The following is a 26367-nucleotide window of genomic DNA, read 5'->3' as shown; positions in this document are numbered from 1 at the left end:
GACTAAAGTCAGAAAGTGAAATCTTTGACCATGAGGAAACTGGTTGCTGTATCTGACCTGCGCTTCATCACCATCTCCATCAGATTGCACTGAGGTCCCAGTCTACTGAGAGCATTGGCTGTCATTTGTACTTTATGCTTATTGATGCCATTCCTGCTAAACACTTTAAAAATGTACGTGGGGTCCCCCTTATTGGATTTTTGTCATTTTGGTATAATATTATTACATTTGACTCTGTTTTTCTAATTCAGTTTCTTTTTTCTTTATTACTGTTTCTGTACTTCATAATTACTTGAAACATTGTCCTAAGTTAAGGCTGTCTTCTCTGTGTCATAGCTCACAGAGGGTTGAGCACAGGGTAATTTAGTGACTTTGACAGTTCACCCTGACTGGTGTTGTGATTAATCCATGAGATGGCTAATCACCTACCACAAATAATAATCCAATTTCTTACATTTTTGTGAACATCTCCCTTCCAGCCTCAGATACACAACATGTAATTCTAGTATTGAAAAATAGATTGAAACCATTTCTTCTAACAGGAATGACGTTGTTGTGGATTTCTTTTTAGTGCACACACTGTGCACCTTTTTTTTAACTGCAGGCTTGTGGCCTGGACCCTTTTACCTATATAAACAATTTATTAGTTTATTCATTTTATTATATTTTAGTATAGCTTGCTTTTTAGCAGGGTTGTTTTTATATTCTAATCAGCTGCCTTTCTGTGAAAGTTGTCAGTTTCTTTGCACAACATTTCGCTCTTTACTCTGCTCAAGGCTGTCATTGCACACAATAATGTACTTGTTATTACCAGTCCAAGAGCTACAGAGTCAACCTTCTAACCATATACATATTATCATGTCAGGCCTGTTCTCAGAATTCAAAACGTTTTCTCATATAAACACCACACAGGCCGAATAAGGGCAGAGGGGACATTCCAGCCAGCCATCTTCCTCTGCGTGCCACTTTGTCGCACCTTTGCTGATCTTTGCCTTGTCTTTCCAGCCAATCCGAAGGACTGCCAGCAGACCAACAGGCAGGCCCCTGCTTCTTTCCAGGTTTGGGAGGTCAAGAGTGCCTTCACTAGTCTAGTACGGGCAGAAGGTAGACATTTTTAAACTCATGATTATGTCAGGATGTTGGGATTCTTTATGTATTTCACATCTAATGGTCACAATCATCACTGTGTTATGTTTAATTTTCCTAATAATCGCAGCTCCTTCCTTTTATCATAGAATGCAGTTGCTTCAACAATTGTAGGGATGTACCAAAGGTGAATGGTATTGATATCCCTGTGCTGACGTACGCGGATGACGCGGTCCTCATGGCCCGCACTTTGAATGGTCTCCGCAAAGTAATCAGAGCTTATGCCTCCTTTATGTCAGCTTTGGGCTTAGAGATTAATCATAAGAAATCACATTTTATGGTTTGCGGAAGACCCTTGAGTAGGGTGGGGGAGCTAAGGATCGAGGATCAAATCATTAGCAGGGTCCATGAGTTCCCATATTTGGGGGTCATCTTTGATGAGAAAGGATCTTGGAAACCCTGTATTGCCAGAAGGGGTGTGCTTTATCATGCAACAGTTGGTGCGACTTTTGACTTTGCTGTAAGGGTAGGAAGTAAACCTATTAAGCCTTTGCTTGAAATCTGTAGGCGGAAATGCCTCCCTGTCCTGCTGTATGGTGCTGCACTTTGGGGGTATATGGATACTCGAGGCCTTATTGTAGAAGAAAATCGGGTCTGTAGAAGGCTATGGGGAGTTGGACAAAATGTTTCTAGTTTTTGCCTTCATTTGGAACTGGAGCTTGAGTTTGTGCAAGATAATATCCAGTTGGCTCCCCTTCTGTTATGGATTTCAATCTGGAGTAACGAACATGCTACTTTTAATAGGGATATTTTAAGGGATTATTTGGCTTGTGACAATGTAAAGAACATTCCCTGGCTGACGTATATAAGGAAGATGGCCCACGATCTGGGGCAGCCTGATTTGTTTGAATATCCTGAGGGTCTGACTAGTCGTGATAAAAAATGGGTTAAGGATAATTTTCTGAGAATCCAGGAGACCAAAAGGGAGGGGGAGGCCTTAGGGACAAAATCGGTCAGGGTTTTTTTATGCTAAAGATGGGGGTGGGTCCTGAGGGCTATCTCTTAGAGTTAAATGATGTGAGGGAAAGGTCTCTTATTACTCGATTCCGTTTGGGGATCATTAGAAGTAATCTGTGTTTCCCGCTAGGCCAGTATGGGGAAAAATCTATTAGACCCTGCCCCTGTGATGGGGTGTCCCAACAGACCTTGCCCCATTTTACATTGTTTTGTGTTTTCTATGCACCGTTTAGAACTTGTTTTTTATTACCTCTTTTAAGGCCCAAGGGTTTCGTGCAATATCGTCCTGCTTTTATGTGGTTGCAAATGGCCTCAGATGTGTTGGTGTGGAAGGGCCTGGGATCATTTTTGAAGGGAGCTATTACTTGGCGTAAAAATGTAGAGTTCTTAGAATGAATTCTTTTATTTTATTGTTTATAGTGAATGAGGTCTTATCTGTTTATATTCTTGATGAGTATTTTTATTGTTTATTGTTTTATTGTTATTTTAACTAATGTATTGGTGATTATTTGTTTTAATGGATGAATTTTTTCATACCAAGTAGTCTTCTTCTTCTATGTATTTCACATCTAATGGTCACAATCATCACTGTGTTATGTTTAATTTTCCTAATAATTGCAGCTCCTTCCTTTTATCATAGAATGCAGTTGCTTCAACCAAATGTATTGAAACTATCCTGCATTTCTCTGTCTGCCTTTGCATGTGTGAGACTTTATGTAAATGAGAGAAAGGGGTCTGATCTGTTTCACCACAGCTTCCCTGAGGAGTCAGAGTGTCATATTTTAGGCTGCCACAAATCACCTTTACTTTTCTAGGTTTGGGTGAGGTGCTGCTAGCTAGCCAAGAAGGTCAGGCCAACAGCTTCCAGTCGGTGTGGGACTGACTCAGTCACCCACATGCGGTGGTGCTGCCACCTGAAACCAAGCAGTCTTATCCCCATGGTAAGAGTCCTGCAACAATATGTATCATCTGGTAAACTGGAACTTGTGGCTTGGCCTTGGTATCTGCCCTTGTTACCAAACAAAAGGGGTTCAGAGGGCCCATTTTCTGAAACAGTCAAGTACACTGTTTCAAGCTTGCATGATAGGTAATGTTACAAGAGACAATCAAGTGGGCATGTACTTATAAATTGCAAAATCATGTTGTCTGGCCAAAGGTGTCTATGGTTACGCATGTGGCAGCATTGCCTGCCCTCTTGCCAATCAGAGCATCATATTAGTGTACCATACCAGCTATACCTTGGCTCACCAGAAGTAAACAGCAAAAACATTTTGCAGATTAAGTGTAGTAATCATATGTGACACTCTCTTACAGACACTAATATATTTCTGTTAATATTTGAGAAATGACTAGAGATTGTGTAACTGTAATTCACTCTTACCTCTCAGGCTTCTATTTAGAAGGCATGTTCAGTGCAAGAAAGTTATAAACTACATACTATGGCATGTATCTCCCTTAGAAGGTAAATGCTGTTATACTAGGAATAGAAATAAAAGCTATATTGTTTCATACAGTTATGCTGAAAACTTCTAGAACAAGTATAAAAGCAGTTAGTTCCATGCCGTCATTTCCAAGGGCAAGAAAGAGTGCCCACAGTGACATGTAACTGAACCTTTTGGATTTATCAGTGGCCTTTTATACTAACTTTGTTAAATTAGCTCATCGAGGAATGTTGTTGGCGTGAGGATGTCAGAGCTTAAACCTCAATCAAAGCCCGTCTTCGATTGTCTAATCTCGGATGTAGGAAAATAAAAACAACATTTCAAAGCATGAGCTATAAATGTTATTTACACATACCTTGTCATTTAAAAGCCTGTTTAAATATTCATATGGTGCAGAAGTGATGAAGCTTTTCATTTCTCTTTGCAGTCTGAGCGAATTTACTTCCAAGTCTTCTTACCTAGGGACTTGAAAGAGAAAAGTAAACCTATGTTCTTCAGCAGCAAGTGGAGTCTCGGCAAGGTGGTGGACTTTGCTGCAGCCTCGGCTAAACTTAAAAATGATAACAACAGGACATGTTGCAAGGTATGCCAATTTTTTGCAGTTTAAAAGTGCTTTATTAAGAAACTGTTTTAGCAGTGGTAGTCAAATGAACTTCTAAAAGACATGTGCCTACTATATTATACCCCAAACGATGTCATTTTAAAACAAACAAAAACCGTTGTAAGAAAATAAATAAAAAACCTATCACTGTATATAATATAAAAAGAAAACTGCTAAGTAAAGATTTTGCATTTTTATCAAGAAAAAGAAGACCTTCTACGTGGTATGAACTGGAAACCATATGTGTTTAATGTTATATAAGTAATGTATGTTATAAAAACTCTTAAATATCTAGAATACAATTACTGAAGGGGTTTTTAAAACTTCAGTCGAGTTATTAACATTACTACTAGTTTTGGATGGGAAATGGACAAATCAAGTTTCTCCAAGTCAATCAATATTATTAATGTTCTTTCCAATTGGAGGAAATCACTTGCAATGTGAAGGCAATTGTGGTTTAGATCAATAAATGTGCCCATAGATACGTTTGTAGAAAAACAGAGCAACCACCAAGAAATTTATGCAAAATAGAAAAAGGTGGTTTTAGAAATTTCAGTAGTTTTATGCCATACTAATTTCCAGATAACCTTCAATTACTCAATGACAATCTGTAAGTCCTTTGAAGAGCTGTAAATAACATTTGATATCACAAATTCGTCCAGAAACAAACACGAGTTGCTTAACTGCTGTTTGACAAAATATTATAGATCATTGCTCTGTAACATCTTGATGAAGTGCTTGCCCCATCTCAAATATAATTTCAGAATGAAGTTAAAGCCTTCTCATTTTGTAAAAATTGTCTGATTCTGACACAGGTAGACCTAAATATAAAATCGAACTACTATGGGCAAAAGAACTTATCACCATCTTTCTCTTTTCCTCATGAAATAAGATATGGTATACGATTAATTCTACTTCTCTGCTAGTACCAATCAGACTTTATTTTTCTTTTATAATAGGTTGTTTCTCACCCCCTGCTCTTTATATTCGATGAAACTCTCCAAAGATAATAAAAGTTGGTCATGTAATACTGACAATAGTGATAGTATTCATAGGTTCTTTTCAGTAAGGGAACAGATTATTAGTCCTGTAGTGGCTTCTGCTTTTGCTTTCCTATAGCTCTGGCATTACATAAGTTATTTGTTCTTCCTTTTCAGAAATTAAGACTATGCCACCCATCTTCAGGAGACTCCTTGCCATTGGACCACACATTGGAGAGCTACCTGTCCCACTCAGAGAATCCTCTTTATAATGGCGGGAACATTATTTTAGAATATCTTGACAATGACTGTGAATTATTGGAAGATGTTGATGCATATTTATAGTTATTCGTGCCAGTCAGGTTGTTGGCTCAAACATCTTACTGCTACTCAGGATAAAAAAAAATATATGTAAATATGTGAACAAAAGAAAATACTTTGAAACTCGTAGCAAAATCTAATTTTATACAGTTGATACCAACCGCTCTGCATTTCACAACCTATCAACAGCAATGCAGTATGCAGTGGACATCTCTGGCAAATGCATCAATTTGGACTTAAAAATACATTCATTTTTCTGTATATATTCACTTCTTTCTTGGTTTTCCACTGATGGCTCTGTTAACATTTAAAGCATTCAGAATGTACAGAAATTTCTATGCCTCTTGTCTTTATACTTTGTTTCATATCTGCCGTTATGTGGCTAGTACGTTCACAGCACTCCCTGGTTATGTATCAACCTCATATTGGTGACCTGCGTTGCTCAGGCAATCTCCTACAAGGCTCTGAAGAAATTTAAGTAGAAATATTTACTAATAACAATTGGTGCAGGTAAGCAGCAAACTGTTTATTGGTGTCCAGGTAGACCACAAGACCTGGCTCTGTGGCCTTTCCAGCCCTCCAGCCGATAATAAGGCAGCATGCAAGAATGGAAACCAATTACAAATATGTGCATATTTATTTCTAAGCACCGCGTCCAGTTCAGGAAAACACTCAACAGTTGCTGCAAGACAACTGGATTGTATGTACCAAACGGATTCGCAGGTCAGTGGAGTAAAAACGGAATGTAGTCTCGTGTCAAGGACATTTGATGGAAAAATGCACAGGTTGCCATTTATTTTAGGTTTTGTTTACAGTGCTGCCCTACCTTTTGGATGTGAGAGTGCTTTACAGTGAGACAATGTGTCAGTAGTGAAAGTGCAAGGAGTACAATTTACTGTCTGGGAGAAATTAAGCTAGAAAAATAAGTTAACATATAAGCAAAATTGCTTAACAGTTGCAGGGTAGCAGTAGATAAACAGAAGACAGAAGTACATTTTGGAGGGTGCATCAATCATTTCACAGGATATTTGCACAGCTCACAAGCTAATGGCATGGTTGAGAGAGTGAACAGGGTTATCCAGGACACCAAACAGCTGGCTTGAATATCCAAGTAATGCTAAACAAGAGGCTATTTAGCTACTGTTAGAAATGGATTCTTTGGTTGGCAGTCAGGTTATCCCCTGTCCAAACAAGGAACCCTCTCTCTAGTCAGGGTAAGTCACATACAGTCCAAATTATCCTGTGCCCACCCTCTGGTAGCTTGGCACTGAGCAGTCAGGCTTAACTTAGAAGGCAATGTGTAAGGTATCTGTGCAATAAATCATGCAATAACACAGTATAAATTCCATAAAAATACACCACACAGGTTTAGAAAAAGATAGAATATTTATCTGGTTAAAATAAGGTGAAAACAATCAAGATTTGATAAATACAAGTGGAGATATCATTTTTGTAATGATAAATAGAGTCTTTAGATCTTAAAAACAATGTGTCTCTTGCAAGCACAGAGTACCTGGTTTGCGTCTAAATTATCCGCAATGGACCTCAGAGGAGGAGATGCGTGGAAAACGGGGAGGTGTGTGCCGGTTTCTCCGGGAGCACACAGATGATGCGTCAATGCTTTTTCACGCAACAAGGGCTTTGCGTCGATTTCCGGTGCGCATACGTGGATCCTCTTCGGGTTGCGGGGTATTTGGACGCCCCGGGACAATGCGGAGAAATCCTGGGCATACAGGGCGAAGTCACAGGAGCTGCATCGAACCGGTGGGCGATGCGGGGAAATTTCTGTTGCACGGCAGGCGCTACATCGATTCCTCTCGCAGGAAGTCAGGCTGCGTCGTTCCGGCTTGTCTATGCGTCGATCTAGTGGGCGTGCGTCAGAGTTCCAGTTGCAATGCTGGCACTGTGTCAATCTCCACTCTGGGAGCCAGGCTGCGTTGTTCCGGTTCGCCGTGCATTTTTTCACTGTGGTGCAGCCTGTGCATCGATTCCAACAGGCTGTATGTCAATTTTCGCCGCACAAGGAGTTCTTTTGCAGAGATGAAATCTTTTTGGCCCTGAGACTTCAGGAAAGAGGAGGCAAGCTCAATCCATGCCCTTGGAGAGCACTTCTCAGCAGGGCCTGAAAGGGCAGCGAGGCAGCAGGGCAACAGCAAGGCAGCAGTTCTTCTCAGCAAAGCAGTCAGGTGAGTCCTTCGGGCAGCCAGCCAGCTTCTCTTAGCAGAAAGTTCTGGTTCAGAGTCCCCTTCCCAGTAGGTATCTTGTCAAGAAGTGTCTGAGTTGGTGGGGTCAGAGGCCCTGTTTAAATACCCAAATGTGCCTTTGAAGTGGGGGAGACTTCAAAGGGTGGCTTAGAAGTGCACAAGGTCCCCTTTCAGCTCAATCCTGTCTGCCAGGGCCCCGGTAGGGGGTTTGGCAGTCCATTGTGTGAGGGCAGGCCGCTGTCCTTTGACATGTAAGTGTCAGGTCCTCCACTCTCCTAGCCCAGGAAGACCCATTCAGTCTCAGATGTGTGCAGGTGTGACTGAGCATCCTGTGTTTGAAGTTGTCTGAGTGAAATGTACAAGGGACCTGTCAACTAACCCAGCCAAACGTGGATTGCAAGGCACAGGATTTAAGTGCAGAGAAATGTTCACTTTCTAAAAGTGGCATTTCTAAAATAGTATTATTAAATCCAACTCCACCAGTCAGCAGGATTTTGTATTACCATTCTGGCCATACTAAATATGACCTTGTTACTCCTTTCAGATCAGAATCTACCACTCAAACAGAATGAGGGTAGCCCTGATGTTAGCCTATGAAGGGAGCAAGCCTCACACCAGTGGACAATGAATTTAGGAGTTTTACACTACCAGGACATATAAACGGTCCTACCTTTTCCCTACATAGCACCCTGCCCTATGGGTAACCTAGGGCCTACCTTAGTGGTGACTTACATGTAGAAAAAGGGGAGTTCAAGGCTTGGCAAGTACTTGTAAAAGCCAGGTCGAATTGGCAGTGAAACTGCACACACAGGCCTTGCAATGGCAGGCCTGAGACATGGTCAGCGGGTGGCTGGCACAATCAGTGCTGCAGGCCCACTAGTAGCATTTAATCTACAGGCCCTGGGCACATGTAGTATACTTTCACTAGGAACTTATAAGTAAATTAAATAAGCCAATTGGGTATGAGCCAATGTCACCATGTTTTAAGGGAGAGAGCATATGCACTTTAGCACTGGTTAGCAGTGGTAAAGTGCGCAGAGTCCTAAAACCAGCAAAAACAGTGTCACAAACTGGAGGGAGGCAGGCAAAAAGTTGAGGATGACCACCCTAAGGCTGTCAGGTGTAACAGCTACCATGTGACTGCTCATTCAGTCTTTGGGGAGACACAGTTTGAAGTACTAGAACGTAGGAAACCTGTTTCCAAAATTGTGCCCAGTTGGGTACAAGACAATGTGGATTTTGTGAAAAGAAAAATGAAAAGGTCACAGATCCTAAGCAAGAAAGTGTACACTGAAGATCATTGTGTGAAAGAAAAGGAATTGGTAGCTCATGACTGGATCAGGTTCACTAGCCAGATCCGTTGAGGAGTGGCAGGCCTAAATGTTCTTCCCCACTAGAATTCTTAAAGTGTTTAATGCTGAATGGTCCATGGTGGAGGAAAAGAAGTGTGATAAAAGGTGATGACAGAAGGTAAATGGACAATATTAGGCATATGTTATCCAGTGGGTTTGAGGTTGATTACAACGGATTTAATGGGGATGAGTCTGAGTATGCTTTTTATACCAGAAAGGATGTTGAGGACGAAAGGCTTGTTGCAAGGCTTTGACCATGAAATGTGCAAGTGAATGTGTGACTCTTAAACATGAAGTATGACCTGAATGTGTGACTGAAATTGTGGAAGATTATTTTGAGGTGGTTATCAATAATGGTGACCAGAATATGAAAGGTCTTAGATAGAAAAAAATGTACATTCAGTCCATGATAATTAGAAGAGTATGTTACATTTTGCAATTTTGTTTGCATATTTTCTTTTGGGGGGGGGGGGGGGGGTGGCAATATTAACAGCTCCTGTGTGGGTTGATTACAATGTTGTTTTAACTGGGAGTTTTTATTGATTTGTCTTAGATGTGGAAGAAAGTTCTTTAATGTACTTTGTGAGTGCTACTTGCCTGAGTGATAATTTCCTCATTGGTGTTATTGAACTGCGGCTGAACGACTGTTGGAGGTTCTTGATGTTGGTGGTGGCAGTGATGCTACAATAAACTTATTTTGAAGATCCATTGCCATGCTTACATTTTTTATGAGATGACTTCCTGGAGAAGCACTAAACAATAAGTGTGAGAAAACTGAAATATATATATACAAATAGAGGTTCTCAATATAGTGGAACAATAGAATGTGATTTTAGGCCCAGAGCAGTTGACATAGCAAAATACACAAATTAAAATAGACAGTAGAAACGATGTAAAACAATGAAAATGGAAGATGGGCATTACTACAGAACACAAAGCTGGATCACCACAGTGAGGATTCAAACGCTTAAGACATATCCAAGCTTCTGTTCTACATATCACTAAGAAAGACCCCATACAATGATAATTTAGTTTTTTAGCTTTTCATTTCAGGTTTTCAGTTGTAAACTAATCGCCAAATTATCGCTCCTTTTTCATTCATTGTTCATTTTTTGCCTTTTTGGGTGGGGGGCTCACTGGTGCACATTTAGCCTTCTGGGGCTGTATTACACATGTGGTGCAAACTAGGAAAATGTGCCTTATTAGCATAAATGTGCTGCCCCCACGGCAGCCGCAAATTCACGCTGCCGTGGGTACTGAGCATTCATGTGAAAAACGGAGCTGCTGCTTTAAAGCTGCTCTGTGTTTCACAGTGCAGGGGACAACCCACCTGCACTTTTGAGGTGGATTAGAGATCCCCTTGCAGGCGGGTTAAGTGAGTGACAGCACCCGCCTGCAAGGGCATGTCTGGGAGGTCCAATGGACACTCTTTCCCACCTCCAGAGGGCCTCCATCAGGGGATGCACTGACAGCGGTCAGTGCGTCTTATCACAGCTTCTTTGCCTCTGTGCCCATGTCTGTAATATGGCGTGAGCGCCGAGGCACACCCCCATGCAAAAGAAGTAACACCCTCTAGTGATCGCGGTGGCGCTGTATGTGCACCAGCACTATCTGTATTACAGAAAGGGCCACAATAGCATCTGCGGCCCCTTCTGTAATACCGACCTATAGCACTAGCACTGTCATCAGAGGCAGTTCCTTCATTTACATGGGGGCTTGTCCCAATGCAAAAGAGGGAGTCCCGTATTATAGACGCAGGCAAAGAAGCTGTCAGAAGGTGCACTGACAGTGTGCCACCTGAAAGGTGGCGCACTCTCAGTCCCTCCCCCCTTACACCCTCCCCCACCCAATGGCAGCCCTTTGGAGGGGAGAAAATGGGTCCTATGGATCTCTAATCCCCCCCCACTAAAGTGCAGGCGAACTCCCGCCTGCACTGTGAAACACAGAGCGGCTTCAAAACAGTCTCTCCGTTTTTCACATCAGTGTGCTGTCCCCTGAGCTGCGAGAGTTTGCGGCTTCCCTGGGGGCAGCACATTCATCCTAATACAGCGTATTTTCCTCATTGGTGCCGGGTGCCCCTTTTAAAAATACGACCCCTGGTCTGTGTTTTTTCTTCCCTGCAGCGGTTTCTCACTTTATTCATCCTCAAAGGTTTCCCCTTCTCTTCTCTCCTTTGTCAAGTCTATGTATGCAACCTGCTGGTGATTGCCTCTACTCTTGTTTTCCCCCAAGAAGCCACATCAGCCTGCATCCACCCTTGCTTCTTACCATGCTTGCTTGGTGTTCTGATGCCTGATCACCCAGCATGACATAAGAGACAGTTTTTGTTACCTGTCTTTACCTGTCTTATTTTTGGAAGACCATATGATGTAATCTGTTTTCCCTAAAGTATACAAAAAGAGGTGGAAGATAATGTTGACAAGTCTGCATGCTCTTATGGAAACCCAATATATTAATTCATCTTCACACTAGTTACTAGAATTGTCGTCAATCATTTTTGTTTTCATAGAGATTATAATCTAAAATGATAGTTTCCAATTTGGAACAGGATAGTCTCCCGCTTGGTGTACAGTTATGTCTAGATTATTTTTCCTAAAACCGTGATTTTTTTTATTTGCATGTCACTGTCACAAAGCAGTGTTAAAACCTTTCCGTTTGCATTCCATTTTAATTCCACGAGGTTCTGTATAACACAGGAGTTGTATTTCTTTGCACCAAGGGGTTGTTGGATCACGTAGTTATTTCAGGTTATATTTACTCCTTGTACCAGTGAAGTCAGAGCAATCATTTCTTTTAGGAATTTCATTAAGGGTTAAGGAGCAATTTGAGCTAGGAATTGGAAATCAGACCTTTATGTTACAAAGGAGTCGAAGTGCCATGCCCAGATTAGAGTAAATGAGTGAAGTGAGTGAATCCAATCTGCTCGATGATACGCAGCAGTGGAAGACGTGCTTCCTTCTTTTTACCTCCGGTTGTAGTGCCATCATCTGAAACGGCACACTCTGAATATTTATATGGCTGTCATTCATCACTAAAAGTACTTATCTCACAAGATCCAAGGAATGGTTGTGTCCTAGCACCCATATTTAAATTTTAGATGGATAATCTCAAACAACCAATCTCTTTAACCTCTTTATTTCCTCTTGAATTGAGATCCAGGCGTATTAGCTTATTAAGGTACACTGATGACTTCATATTGTTGGATCACAGAGTAGTGGCACTTATTTGATTTTAGTAAAACTGATAGTCTAGTATTAAACGCACAAAAACTTATATTGTAGGTTTTAGGCACAAAAAAGGCAAAGAATTTGGCACATCGATGTAGTGGAGGTAAAGGAGGTAAAGTATTATGAGTGTGCATTTATTTTTCTTCTGTTTTGTGACTAAGCGCACTTATAAATTTGGAATGAGGACAAAACCCTTTATTCATGCAGTAATTAAATTATAGTTATATGTCAGTTCTCAAGACCATTCTGCAGGTTATTGCTGCCAGGTTGTGTGGGGTTATGTTATTTAATGCCTGATTTTATTTATTCCTGATCAGCTACCAAAGTCATTGTTTCATTATATTTCTTTCCCTGCCCAACTGAGGTTGGAGTCTGGGAAGACAAAACTTTCCATTTTTTTCAGATGTGTTATTTCTGAAATACTTACCTAAACTAGGCAAATCCATGGTGTGTATATACCGCAGAACCTGATGAGGATTGTAATGGTAAGGCTATATATATTTGTTGTCAATCCGTGGCATTTTTTTGTCTAGCTAGTCTGAAAGAGGTGGATCCGTTGAGGGGCCCCGCCATGAAAAGGCTGGCAGAAACTCAGTGCTGGGGCCACAGGGGGGCCTGTACTGCCCACGATCATATCACGGACAGTGCACCCCCCCCCCCCCTTCTAGCACCCCTGGAATGCACACTGTCTGCTACAGCAGACAGTGTGTGTTCCAAGGTGGTGGGAGCACCCTTTGTGTGACAGCATTGGCCTTGTGCTGGTATTTCGATAATGTATAACGTACTGGATAATTACTATGCCTGCTTTCACATTTGTGCTTTGAATGTATATTATCATTAATATCAATATGGTATTCTGTATTATTCCTTAACCCTTTTGAATAATTCTACCTTTTATGTGGTAATATTGATCTTGATATTTTGATAGACATACTCTTACTTTTTATTATTTTTTCCTGTACCCCGTCTTACCGATTGTTATTTATCGTTTTTTCTTGGTCTATGTTATTTTAAATGTGGCGGGTCTTTGAGTTTCTCGATTTTCCATCATTGTGTTTTGTCTTTGTATGGTTCCTACAAATGTTTGTGCTATTTTACTTTGATGTGAAATCAGCCTTGACAAAGGCCCATCTTTGCTAGCCACCAGGGGGCGAAACAGTTTTGGCTGTATGGTGCTTTTATAAAATAGTGAATCACTCTTTGAGAATGTTATCACAAGTTTGTTATCAGAAATAAACATTGGAATTTCTGTATGAATTGAATCCAGGAGTCTATAGTAATTATTGGATCAACCAAGGACGAAAAAAGTTGAAACCGTCAGCTCTGTCCTGCAGCACTGGAAGGCTAAACGCGCGTTTCCTCTGACATCACTAGCCCTCTTTAGTTGCCATTGCTTTTCTTCTGCTGGACATTCATACAAAGGTAAAGGGATGGGTAAAATATTTCCTGCCTTACAGGGTCGACCGAATCCACTCTTTACTCGACATTACGTACTGTTGACGATACAGGAAGTGAGAGTGGCAGCTTATCTTTATTTTTGTGATCTGCTTTGTGACTCGAGTTACATGTTTGAAAGTCAGGTCTTTCACCCCCAGGTTATGTGGACTTTGCTTTATATAATGATAAGGAAATGCTAATTAGGTTGACGCATGACGAGTACTAGTCAGCGGCTGTTGTCCACACACGCCTCCTGCTGCAGGTGCCGGATGTAGTTGAAAATGCTCACGAGGCTTGTAGTGTTTTCGGTGTTACTGGTGACGCCGGGGCACGGGAGGCAGCCGGCGGCGAGCTTTCTCTCAATCAGTGAACACGATGAAATTCTACTTTCCTCGGAGACACAGAGCGCGTTTACCGTGAGCTCGAGGTACGTGGAGAACGAGTCCAGGAGTTACATAGTGGTGTCTGTGCAAGACGAGGAGGTAGTGCAGGTAGTAAACGTCACCCGAAGTACACCCAACGCCACCCACTTCCTAGTGGTGGTAAAAACGCAAGGCCCCGGGGAAACTGCTCTGAAAGTCCAGCTGTGGGATCTGAAGGGCACGCAGCACAGGCTCGTCGAAGAATCCGAATACGTGCAAGTCACAGTGGTGCGTGGCCGCCCAATCAGGCACCTGCCGAAGCGCGCGAGGGATTTCACCACACTCGCCCTGATCATCGTCTTACCTGTGGTGCTTCTGAACAAGTGTGCCTTTGGGTGCAAGATAGAGCTGGAGACCCTGCGCAGTCTGTGGCGGAAGCCCTTGCCGGTGCTCCTTGGGGCAGCCATCCAGTTCATCTTCCTGCCCTTCTGGGGCTTTCTCTTGACTCGGATCTGGCAGCTGCCCCAAGCCTTGGCTTTTGGTTTTATTCTGACCTGCACCTGCCCCGGCGGGGGAGGCGGGTACCTGTATGCGCTGCTCCTGGAAGGTGACATCACCCTCGCCATTTCCATGACCTGCTCTCTGACAATGCTGTCTTTGTTCACGATGCCCATTAACTCCTATGTGTACAGCCATATTTTAGGGTTGTCGGCCTCGTTGCATATTCCCTTGATAAAAATGATGGCGACACTACTATCGATTGCAGCACCAATATCAGTCGGAGTAATCATTAAGCAAAGAGCCCCCCAGTACGCGCAGTATCTCGAGCGAATCATTCGACCTCTCACCTCTCTGATTGTGGTTCTTGGCATTTACCTTGGGGTTCAGATGGGTTCCCACTTTTTAACAGGGGTGCAACTGGACTTGCTCTTGATTGGGCTTTTAATTCCTCTTTTTGGACTGTTACTTGGCCACTTACTTTCCTCCACGATTTTTAAGATGCCTGGTCCAGTCTGCAAAACCGTGGCCATTGAGAGCGGGGTTCAAAACGCCTTTCTGGCCCTGGCTGTCATACAGCTTTCTTTCCCGCAAGCCGAGGCGGACATGATGTCTGTCGCCCCCTTCCTCGTAGCCCTAAGTGCTGCTGGTGAGATGCTACTGATTGTACTGGTGTACAACACCAGAAAGAAAAGCGTAAGACTGGACTGAATAAAACAAAATTCATAAATTTAACTAATTTTGTTTTTTTAATGTGTCGGTGCTTAATCAAACAGTGCGTGAGGTTTTATTCATTTTACCCAGTGCTTAATTTGTAAATAAAAACGTGCCGGCGCCTAAAGCTCTCTGAAACACGCGGCTGCTGAAATACATTTACAGCCACTCCCTGTATCTTCAACTCACTCCTGCCATCTGCCTTTGTTTTTTCCTTCCTCCGACTTTGCCATATGTGTCTTTTGCTCACAGTAAGTGCCTGATGCAGAAAATCACCGGCTCAAATTGAGCACTGATTTTACCCAAACACCACGTTTTTGTACTTTCATTTTGCGTTTACCTTTGGGGAAGGTACAATAACTCTAAATATTGTACCCCGAACTTTGAAATCTGAATGACTGTTAAAATCATTCTCATCATGTGAACGTTAACGGCATGCCTGACGATACCATTGCGTCACTATCATTTTTTGTAGATTTCACACATGTAGTGGGTTTTATTTCGTATTTGTCCAAATACATATATCCCTATTTTATGATTCTAGTGGACATTCAAATTGACCAATTAGAAATGGTTTCTGCTGGATGCTGTTGCTTATATATTGTTTTCTGGATATTTGGACCCCGATTATAAATGGAATGGTATAGGGTGATGCACCTGCTAATTACCGATTCTGGGATGAGGTATTTATTGAGTGTGGTAAAGACTTTGTATTTAGAATGTTAAGTTAGAAATAGGAATTACATTCATAAGTATTGTATACTGCACTCTCGCCAATTCTGCCCCGCTGGCAAAGAGTGGTAAAGAGAGCTGGTACTACACTACTGTGGTTGCATTTTTAGGTGTGGCCTCTCGCCTACCAATAGTATTCGAGTATATTTAACATAGCTAGACAGGTCACATAATGTTGTTATTCAAACGGTGTTCTCCCAGCAGGTTCCGAGCAGCGCCTTGAGAAGGCACAAGGGAGAGGAGCAGAGACCAGGCGTGCCTGCCGCCAAGCCGCACACAACAGCATCTAGAGCGTTCGGGTCTATCATCTTGGACAGAGGACTGATTCACTCCCCCATCCCAACCCGTGCTTTCTTCGCATCTCTAACACAGTGTCCAGGAACCAGTAGGCAGTATGAGACAATTACAAGGAGAGGTGTGCTCTTTTTTCTTGGAGGCTACCTAGTGGTGGCTGGTGAATTTTGAAACTAGAACATTTTGAAAAGAATGAGACCAAGTGGTACATTCTATAGTAAAAATGTCCAAATAGATTTGCAAAAATGCTGCGTTTTACTGCCAGCCCTAAAAAGGCACGCAAAACAATAATTGATAAAGGGTTTCTATCTCTGATTATATATATCCCTCTAACCCCCACTCTCCATTTTTCATTCATTCCTTTCACCTCACTCCTATTAAAAGTTTTCCATTTCGCACAAATTTCCCTCTTACTCCAATCACTGTCACCTATTATCAGGGCCACTGGAATTATGAGGCAGGAGAGGGTCAAATTATGTGGCAGAGGTGAGTAAATAATGAGGCAAGAAAAGGCAAATAATGTGGCGGAATACAGCACTTATTGTAATAATATGACTTCTTTATTATGGCATTTATAAACCTGGTAACACTGTACTGGCATTGGTTACACCTCAACAGTACCAGTTTATCACCCAAGCATAGCACTAAGCACCAGAAAGGTGATCAGCCAAGGTTTGTAAAGGGCCTTCCACCGGGAGGCAACACGTCGCAGCATTTTTATTAACTTACTGTTAAAGCAAAAGCAGCAATTTTTGTTTTGTTAAAATCTGTAGATTATGCAGCAGATGATGGATGATGTGGAAAATGCAGCAATTCTGGTATAATGCAAAACTCGCTATGGCTGTGTAATTGGAAAAAAACAGTGGCCCTGCCTAGATGTTCTTTGCCTTACAGCGACTGTGTATCTAGCACATGGACATCATCCTTGCGACCCCGAGCACTGCCTTTGCGAGCCCTGGCCTCAGAGTTGTCAAAAACAAAGTCACTGGGGTAGCGCCGCAATCAGTATTGTCTGCCCGTTTTTCATCATACTAATAGTGAACAAAGTTCTGTAATTCATTAATAGTGGAATAAAAATGCAGCACATTTAGGGGGCTGCTGTAGTAACTAAAAATTATTTTAAATGTATGTTGTATACATGCTTGCAGGCCAGAGCATTTTTAGTAAGAGAGAGTGCGTATGTGGGAGCAAGTGTGTCTGCATGTGTAAGCATGTTGTGTGGGTGATAGTGAGGGAGAGTCAAGTGACAGTGAGTAAGACTGTGTGAGATTGAGGCCCAGATGCTCTGTTCTTTGATACAAGACAATACTAAGCAAAAGTTCCTGTGCTGCCTTGTGTCAATGGGAGAGAGAAAAAATGTGCCCTATCTAGTAAGTAGGGCTCCCGGTTTTATGGTATTTTTTTTGTGTTACATTTCCGTCTGTATTTATCCATATATATTTTTGACCATCTTATTAGTATTTATCCATTTTTTTATTTTCTGGTTTTCAAATAAGTGGAGTCAAAAATGGTACATATCCACATTTATTTAACTTATAGACATGCATTCATACTTTGGTGCCTGTCATGTTTTAACAAATTCAGCAGCCAAATATAGCAAAACACTACACCCACAGATAAATATTAGCAATTTACAAAAAAAAATCTATTTTATCATAAGCCTATATTTAAATGTTCGGTGGCATGTGTAGCTGCAGATACACATGCTGTGCACATCCCGCCATCTGTTACAAGTTGTTTTTCTTCGAAGAAGTCTTTTCGAGTCACGAGATCGAGGGACTCCTCCCATTTCGGCTCCATTGCGCATGGGCGTCGACTCCATCTTAGATTGTTTTTTTTCCGCCATCGGGTTCGGACGTGTTCCTTTTCGCTCCGTGTTTCGGGTCGGAAAGTTAGTTAGAATCTCGGAAAAATCGTCGGTATTGTTTGCGTTCGGTATCAGGTTAGTTATAACAGATCGACACCGACTTTTGAAGAGCTGCGGTGGCCCTTCGGGTTTTTTTCGATCCCCCCGTCGGGGCCTGGTCGGCCCGGCCACGTGTCTCTTCAAGGCTGATGGAACGGACCCCATTCCGCTTCTGCCCAAAATGCCATAACAAGTATCCATATGCAGATCAGCATCTGGTCTGTAACTTGTGTCTGTCTCCAGAGCACAAGGAGGATACCTGTGAAGCCTGTCGAGCATTTCGGTCGAGGAAGACATTAAGAGAACGAAGAGCAAGAAGACTGCAGATGGCGTTGGCGCCGACAGGACAAGGGCGTTTCCAGGAGGAAGAAGAAAGCTTCTCCATCCATGAATCGGACTCGGGCGAGCTCGATCCCGAAGAAACGCCGAAAACCGTGAGTAAGACGTCGAAACATAAAACTCACGAGAAGACAACAAAAGCCCAGGGGACGCCACCGCCAACAGGCCATGGCTTAACCCGAAAAATAGGTGACCGATCATCGGCACCGAAAAAGGGCACGCTGGTGGCGAAGTCATCCGACTCCGGTCGAGATACAGCCACACAGCAATCTCGGGCTCGAGATAGTGGCTCCCAGCAGGTTCAGCACCGAGACAGCGGCACCGAAATGAATCGGCACCGAGAGACCACGACGCCGAAAACAAAAAAGGTTTCGTCGGAACCGAAAAAAGTAGCCGAAAAGGTTTCGATACAGAAACATCCGGCTTCGGAACCGAAATCAAGTTCCTACACAGAGGAACAAGGACTGTCCTCACAAATGAAAATACATAGATTTGGACAGGAATTAGAGACAATGGAGCCAGACTACACCCAAAGACGGCTCCACATCCAAAAAGAAACGGGAAAGATCAGCACTCTCCCTCCTATTAGGATGAAACGCAAACTTGCCTTCCAGGAGAAAGACAAGCAGCCACAGGCAAAGGTGGCTAAACAAGTAACCCCGCCACCATCTCCACAATGCTCTCCGCAACCATCCCCGGTAGCCAGTCCACCTATGATGCAATCCCCGACCCACACAGGGATGAGTCAAGATGACCCTGACGCATGGGACCTTTATGATGCACCAGTGTCAGATAATAGTCCTGACTGTTATACAGCTAGACCGTCGCCACCAGAAGATAGTAGAGCCTATGCACAAGTGGTGTCAAGGGCAGGGGCATTTCATAATGTCAGCCTACATGCAGAGCCCATTGAAGACGACTTTCTATTTAATACACTGTCGTCCACACACAGCCAGTACCAGAGTCTTCCCATGCTACCTGGAATGCTCAAACACTCCAAACAAGTGTTTCAGGAGCCTGTAAAAGGAAGGGCCATTACTCCAAGAGTGGAGAAAAAATATAAACCGCCACCAACAGACCCCGTGTACATCACACAACAGCTAACACCGGACTCAGTTGTAGTAGGGGCAGCTCGCAAGAGAGCAAACTCACATACTTCAGGAGATGCACCACCTCCAGATAAGGAAAGTCGCAAATTCGACGCAGCAAACCAGTGGCGTATTGCAAATTCACAGGCTTTGTTGGCCAGATACGATAGGGCTCATTGGGACGAAATGCAACATTTTATAGAACATTTGCCCAAGGAGTTCCACAAAAGAGCACAGCAATTAGTTGAAGAAGGACAGAGTATCTCCAACAATCAGATACGGTCAGCTATGGATGCTGCAGACACAGCTGCTAGAACTGTTAACACAGCAGTAACAATAAGGAGACATGCATGGCTGCGTACATCAGGATTTAAACCAGAAATACAGCAAGCTGTGCTCAATATGCCATTTAACGGACAGCAGTTGTTTGGGCCGGAGGTGGACACTGCTATCGAAAAACTTAAGAAGGACACTGACACGGCCAAAGCCATGGGCGCACTCTACTCCCCACAGAGCAGAGGCACATTTCGAAAAACACAGTTTCGAGGGGGGTTTCGAGGGCAAAGCACAGAACCCACGACCTCACAAACAAGGCCCACTTATCAGAGCCAATATCTGCGTGGAAGTTTTCGGGGACAATATAGAGGGGGACAGTTCCCAAAAAATAGAGGAAAGTTCCAAAGTCCCAAAACTCCTCAAAATAAGCAGTGACTTACAAGTCACACATCCCCAACACATAACACCTGTGGGGGGGAGACTAAGCAAGTTTTACAAACATTGGGAGGAAATAACAACAGATACTTGGGTACTGGCAATTATCCAGCATGGTTATTGCATAGAATTTCTCAAATTCCCTTCAAACGTCCCACCGAAAACACACAATGGGGGTGATTTTAACCTTGGCGGACGGCGGAGGCCGTCCGCCAAGGTACCGCCGTGAAATGACCGCACCGCGGTCAAAAGACCGCGGCGGCCATTTAAACATTTCCGCTGGGCCGGCGGGCGCTCTCCGAAAGAGCGCCCGCTGGCCCAGCAGAAATGCCCCTGCAACGAGGACGCCGGCTCAGAATTGAGCCGGCGAAGTTGCAGGGGTGCGACGGGTGCAGTTGCACCCGTCGCGTATTTCAGTGTCTGCAAAGAAGACACTGAAATACTTTGCGGGGCCCTCTTACGGGGGCCCCTGCAGTGCCCATGCCATTGGCATGGGCACTGCAGGGCCCCCCAGGGGCCTCGCAGCACCCCCTACCGCCATCCTGTTCATGGCGGGTTTCCCGCCATGAACAGGATGGCGGTAGGGGGTGTCTGCCGCCGCCATGGAGGATTCAATGGGGCAGCGGTAAACAGGCGGGAGACCGTCGGTTTACCCTTTCTGACCGCGGCTGAACCGCCGCGGTCAGAATGCCCTCGGGAGAACCGCCAGCCTGTTGGCGGTGCTCCCGTGGTCGGTGACCCTGGTGGTCACCGGCCGCCAGGGTCAGAATGACCCCCAATATGTCAAAACAACATATAGATCTTCTAGGACTAGAAGTTCAGGCGTTGCTACAGAAAGAAGCAATAGAATTAGTACCAAACCAACAGAAAGGAACAGGAGTTTACTCTCTGTACTTTCTCATACCCAAAAAAGACAAGAGTCTGAGACCTATATTAGATCTCAGAACATTAAATACCTACATCAAATCAGATCACTTTCACATGGTGACATTACAAGACATAATCCCACTGCTCAAACAACAAGACTACATGACAACACTAGACCTAAAGGATGCATATTTCCATATACCGATACATCCTTCACACAGAAAGTACTTAAGGTTTGTATTCCAAGGGGTACACTACCAATTCAAGGTGTTGCCGTTCGGAATAACAACTGCGCCAAGAGTTTTTACAAAATGCTTAGCAGTCGTAGCTGCACATATCAGAAGGCAGCAAATACATGTGTTCCCGTACCTAGACAATTGGTTAATCAAAACAAACACGCTAGAACGGCGTTCACAACACACAAAGTATGTCATAGAAACCCTCCACAAACTAGGTTTCTCAATCAACTACACAAAGTCACACCTTCTGCCGTGTCAAACACAGAAATACTTAGGGGCGACAATCAACACAGCAAAAGGGATTGCCACGCCAAGCCCACAAAGGGTTCAGGCATTTCACAATGTAATACAGGCCATGTATCCAAATCAAAAAATACAAGTCAAAAAGGTGATGAAACTCCTAGGCATGATGTCCTCATGCATAGCCATTGTCCCAAACGCAAGGTTGCACATGCGGCCCTTACAACAGTGCCTAGCATCACAGTGGTCACAGGCACAGGGTCAAATTCTAGATCTGGTGTTGGTAGACCGCCAAACATACACCTCGCTTCAATGGTGGAACAGTATAAATTTAAACCAAGGGCGGCCTTTCCAAGACCCAGTGCCACAATACGTAATAACAACAGATGCCTCCATGATAGGGTGGGGAGCACACCTCAATCAGTACAGCATTCAGATCTTACAAGAAGGGGGATTCTCAAGTTTAGTTGGAATATGTTGATTCTTTTTGCAGGGCACTGGATGGATGGGTGAATGGCAGCAAGGTAACAGCTTATGAGGGGATGTACACGTTGATTGCATGGGAGCACTTATATAGTCTTTGCGTTCCGGAGTTCCTATTTTTATTTTACATATCTAGGTCTTGGGAGACCGTACACTGGACCACAATTCTCCCAGTCCCTCTCTTTTTTCGATAGGTAGGACAGCAGTTGTGCTGTGGGACTTGTATTGTTTCCTAATCAGGATAACCTTTATCCTTGATTTTCTTCCCTGTCTGTCTAGTCTGAACTATGGATAGTTTCCAAGGTCTCAGCTATGATGACGATGTAGTTTCGGCCATACTACAGGCCCCTTCTATTCTCGCTAGTGATGCCTCGGGTCCAACAGGCAGCCTTAAGGAGGGTTGGGATCAACTATCCTCTTAGAAGCGCAAATTGATCAAAACCATAATGCATGGTACGATCATGACGGAATACCTTAGAGCCAATATTGACCCGAACGGCTTACTGGTTTCGAATGTGCCCAGGATCTTTCTGCAGGATTTGCCCTTTAGAAAAGACTGGGCACAGATTGCATGGAGGTGCACTCGTGATTGGCTTGTTCTCATTATCAATACTTCAAAAAGTTTAGCCGAATCCATTACCATACAGATTAACTGTGTGGAGAGTACAATCAAGATGACAGTCACTCTAGCGGCATTCAAGAGCTGCCTTCTTAAGATTATGCAGAACTCAATGAGACCAAGGAGTTCCTTACCCAGCAAAAAATCTCTAAATTGCAAAATGACATTAGTAAATTTGAACGGGAGAAGTCTATCCCTATATTAAGGAAGACTTTGAGGCTGATGCACAATCTCGCTCATCAGATGAGTCTACAGTGTCCAATAAGAAAGCGCGCAACTACAGCAGCAGCTCTTCATCCGATGGATGGAGCACTGATGACAGTGTGCCTCAACCTTTTTATAACCTCCCACAATATCCCATTCATCAACCTGTTTTCTGGCAACCTCCCTATCCATATTTTCAACCTCGCCCCATGCTACCTTATGGGCCTTTTTTAGGCCGCGGCCAGAGCAGAGGAAGAGGCAGAAGGAGAGGAAGAGGCAGAAGAGTTCACTGGGGCAGAGAGGAACCACAAATGGTCACCCGGAGCCAGGGCAAGATTCCCCCTCCGAGGTCCTAGTGGTTAACCTATCTAGTCGACAATTATCCATACATGAATCGAGAGTCCTCACTAGAGGCTTAGGTTTTGTACCCACACCGCCTAAGAACTTTTTTCGCTTAAATTGTGAATTGTCAAAATTTTTTAGAAAGTTTCATCTTCACTTCTTTTTTAAGGATCGACCAGAACCTCCCATTGTTGCTGACACAGGCTTAAAAAAAAAAACTCTACTTTTATGCCTCCATCTCACTCTCTCCCATGCAAGGTCATGGCATTCAAAAAAGCTGTCCTATCCGACCTTGACCAGGTCCACCCCAAGCAACCATTCATTAATTTGCCTACTCTTGAAAGGAAGGCCCTGAAAACTCTGTCCACTGATCAATCTATAGTGGTTAAACCAGCTGACAAAAGGGGGGCTATAGTCATCATGGACACCTCTGACTATAGGCAAGAATGCCTCCGCCCCCTGAGTGACACCACATATTATGCGCCTTTGACTCGTGATCCTACTAATCTTTTACAGACTCAAATCAAGAGTATGATTGAAGAAGCCCGTGGCAATGACTGGATCTCCTCCAAGGAGGCTGAGTTTTTGGAGACTACCCATCCTCGGACTCCGTATTTCTATTGCCTCCCTAAGATCCATAAGGGTACCTTCCCTCCACCTGGACGTCCCATTGTATCCGGCATTGGTTCGGTTTTGGAACCATTGTCCACTTTTTGTGATTTTTTTCTGCAACCCTTGGTGAGAGATTCCAGTACTTACCTCAAAGACACCAAAGATGTCCTCAATTTGATTGAGAGTGTCAATTCCACTATTCAAGTTCAAGTACTGATCACTTTGGATGTAGAGGCCTTGTATACGAACATTCCCTAGGAAGCTACCCTACGAGTCGTGGAGTCTGCTCTCCTCCAGAGTTCCTGGTCTTCTTCCACTCCTGTGCATTTTGTGATGCAATGTGCTACACTGGCCATGACTGAGAACTTTTTTAAATTTGAGGATTCCTTGTTTCATCAGATTCGTGGGACTTCCATGGGCAGTACATTCGCTCCAAGTTTGGCATGTTTATACATGTTCCACTTTGAAAAATTGTTCATTTTACCTACATCTAATCCTTTTCATGATAACATCAAATTGTGGCGAAGATATATAGATGACATCCTTGTCATCTGGCAAAGCTCTGTACAGGATGTTGATCTCTTTACCAATTGGGTCAATACTTTGGACCCCTTCTTGAGATTCACCGCTCATACTTCCACCACTCAAGTCCCTTTCTTGGACTTAATGATCAGGATTGTTGACGGTAAACTTGTGACCGATACTTACCATAAGAGCACTGACCGGAATAGCTTGCTTTTATACGATAGCCACCACCCAAAGGCCCTTCGTGATAATCTCCCTGTTGGCCAATTTTTGAGATTACGTCGTAATTGCAGCTCGGTTAAATCCTTTGACAGTCAGGCACTTGAGTTGAAACATAAATTACATGACCGTCACTATCCTAAAAAGATTATTAACCCAGCCTATAAGAGGGCTCGCAACAATCACAGGGAAGCTGTGCTAGCTCCTGTTTTGAGGGGATCAGAAGCTCATATAACTTGTGTATCCACATACACTCCTCTGTCCAACACTGTTAAAAAACGTATCAAAAAGCGTTGGAGCATTTTACAATGTGGAGGTACTCCGATTCCGAGACCGCTTTTTGCTTTTAAAAGATCCCCCCAACATTAAAGATTTAGTTGTTCATACACGTCCACGCATACAAGGAGATATGTCAAACCAGACAACTTTATGGAATCTACCTCCGGTCACCGGACACTACCCGTGTAGCTCTTGTAATGTTTGTTGCTTGACCAAACGGGTTGACCAATTGGATCTGAAATATGTTGGCACCTGGTATCTGAACAGACATACAAATTGCAATACTCAATAATGTATTTATATGATTACCTGTCCCTGCAACTTGCAGTACGTTGGCATGACGACTAGACCTGTCAAACAGAGAATTAATGAACATCGTAGTAATATCAGGTGTTCTCGTATTACTACTAAATTAAGTTCACATTTCCTGGAAACACACCATGGCCCTGACGACTTATGGTGGGTGGTTTTACAGGTACCTAGACATGAAGACAGTGATCCCAAGTATCTATTTCGAACTGAACAACGTTGGATTTTCAGACTTAAGACATCCAGTGAGGGCCTTAATGATGAGATCCCGTGGTGTACTCTATCACCCTAAAGGAGTTCTATTTTTGCCTTCTCCCTGACTCGATACCACCTGACTGTTGTAACTTTCAAATACACTGACTATTGTATTGGTGTTGCCACATTACCTATATAGGTTTGCGAGAACATGCCCATTATACTTTTCCCTGTCCTGTAGACTTGTACAGGGATTTGTCATTTATCCAGCTTATCCGGGCAGATCGTTTGCATTTGCCATTTACATAAGTTTTGTATTGATCTTTGTCATTTTTATACACATTAGTGTTTTGTATTGCCTATATGTTCTTATTTTTCACCTCTATCAATGGATAGCATTCAATACCCTTCAGTCTTTTGCCCTCCATGCTCACAATTGACTTCCACATATTCATCTATGGCTCCTTTAGTGAATTCTACTACCAACATGGCCGCGCCGTTTTGGCGTGTAGTCCGTTTTCTAGTTCTATGACCGGAATCAGACACTGCCGAGTTCCGGGGCCAACGTGAGTATTCGCGCTCCGTATTTTGGATATTTATATCCCCCGGGACGCTGTGCTACTGTTTCCAGGCACACAACCTGGGGCAGGTACACCGATGGACCAGAGGAAGACTACAAGTAAGTTCTTCCTGTTGCTCTGTCCCGGTGACGAGCATTTGATTATAAATGTTCAGACAGTTTTTTTATTTCTTACACGAGCCTTGTCGGCTCGGTCACAATCTCCTTACACATATGATATTTTCCTATTTGGCTATTCTGATTCACTTTATAGCGACTTGTTTTCTTGGCTAGGAACTTAGATTTCTATGTTCCAGCACCAGTGTTAGTCTCATTTACTAGTGATTTAATGGCCTTGTTATAT

At 43.3% G+C, this 26367-nt stretch overlaps 2 protein-coding genes across 2 annotated transcripts in view; both read left to right on the top strand.

Annotated features, from left to right (window-relative positions):
* ZFAND1 (zinc finger AN1-type containing 1) overlaps window positions 1-13487 on the top strand; it is a 164597-nt gene extending 151110 nt beyond the window's left edge. Inside the window, exons 7-8 of the mRNA XM_069220416.1 lie at window positions 3973-4128; window positions 5304-13487. Of these exons, the coding sequence (XP_069076517.1) occupies window positions 3973-4128; window positions 5304-5471 (324 nt within the window). The 3' untranslated portion in view covers window positions 5472-13487. The remainder of the gene's footprint in view (window positions 1-3972; window positions 4129-5303) is intronic.
* A 461-nt stretch (window positions 13488-13948) lies between these two features.
* On the top strand, window positions 13949-15262 carry SLC10A5 (solute carrier family 10 member 5). The gene has a single exon (XM_069219221.1). The coding sequence runs from the start codon at window positions 13949-13951 to the stop codon at window positions 15236-15238; it is 1290 nt and encodes a 429-aa protein (XP_069075322.1). The 3' UTR covers window positions 15239-15262.
* The last annotated feature ends 11105 nt before the right edge of the window (window positions 15263-26367 follow it).

This window comes from Pleurodeles waltl, chromosome 2_2 (genome assembly GCF_031143425.1).
Source record: "Pleurodeles waltl isolate 20211129_DDA chromosome 2_2, aPleWal1.hap1.20221129, whole genome shotgun sequence".
NCBI lineage: Eukaryota > Metazoa > Chordata > Amphibia > Caudata > Salamandridae > Pleurodeles > Pleurodeles waltl.
This window is presented reverse-complemented; position numbering and strand designations above follow the sequence as displayed.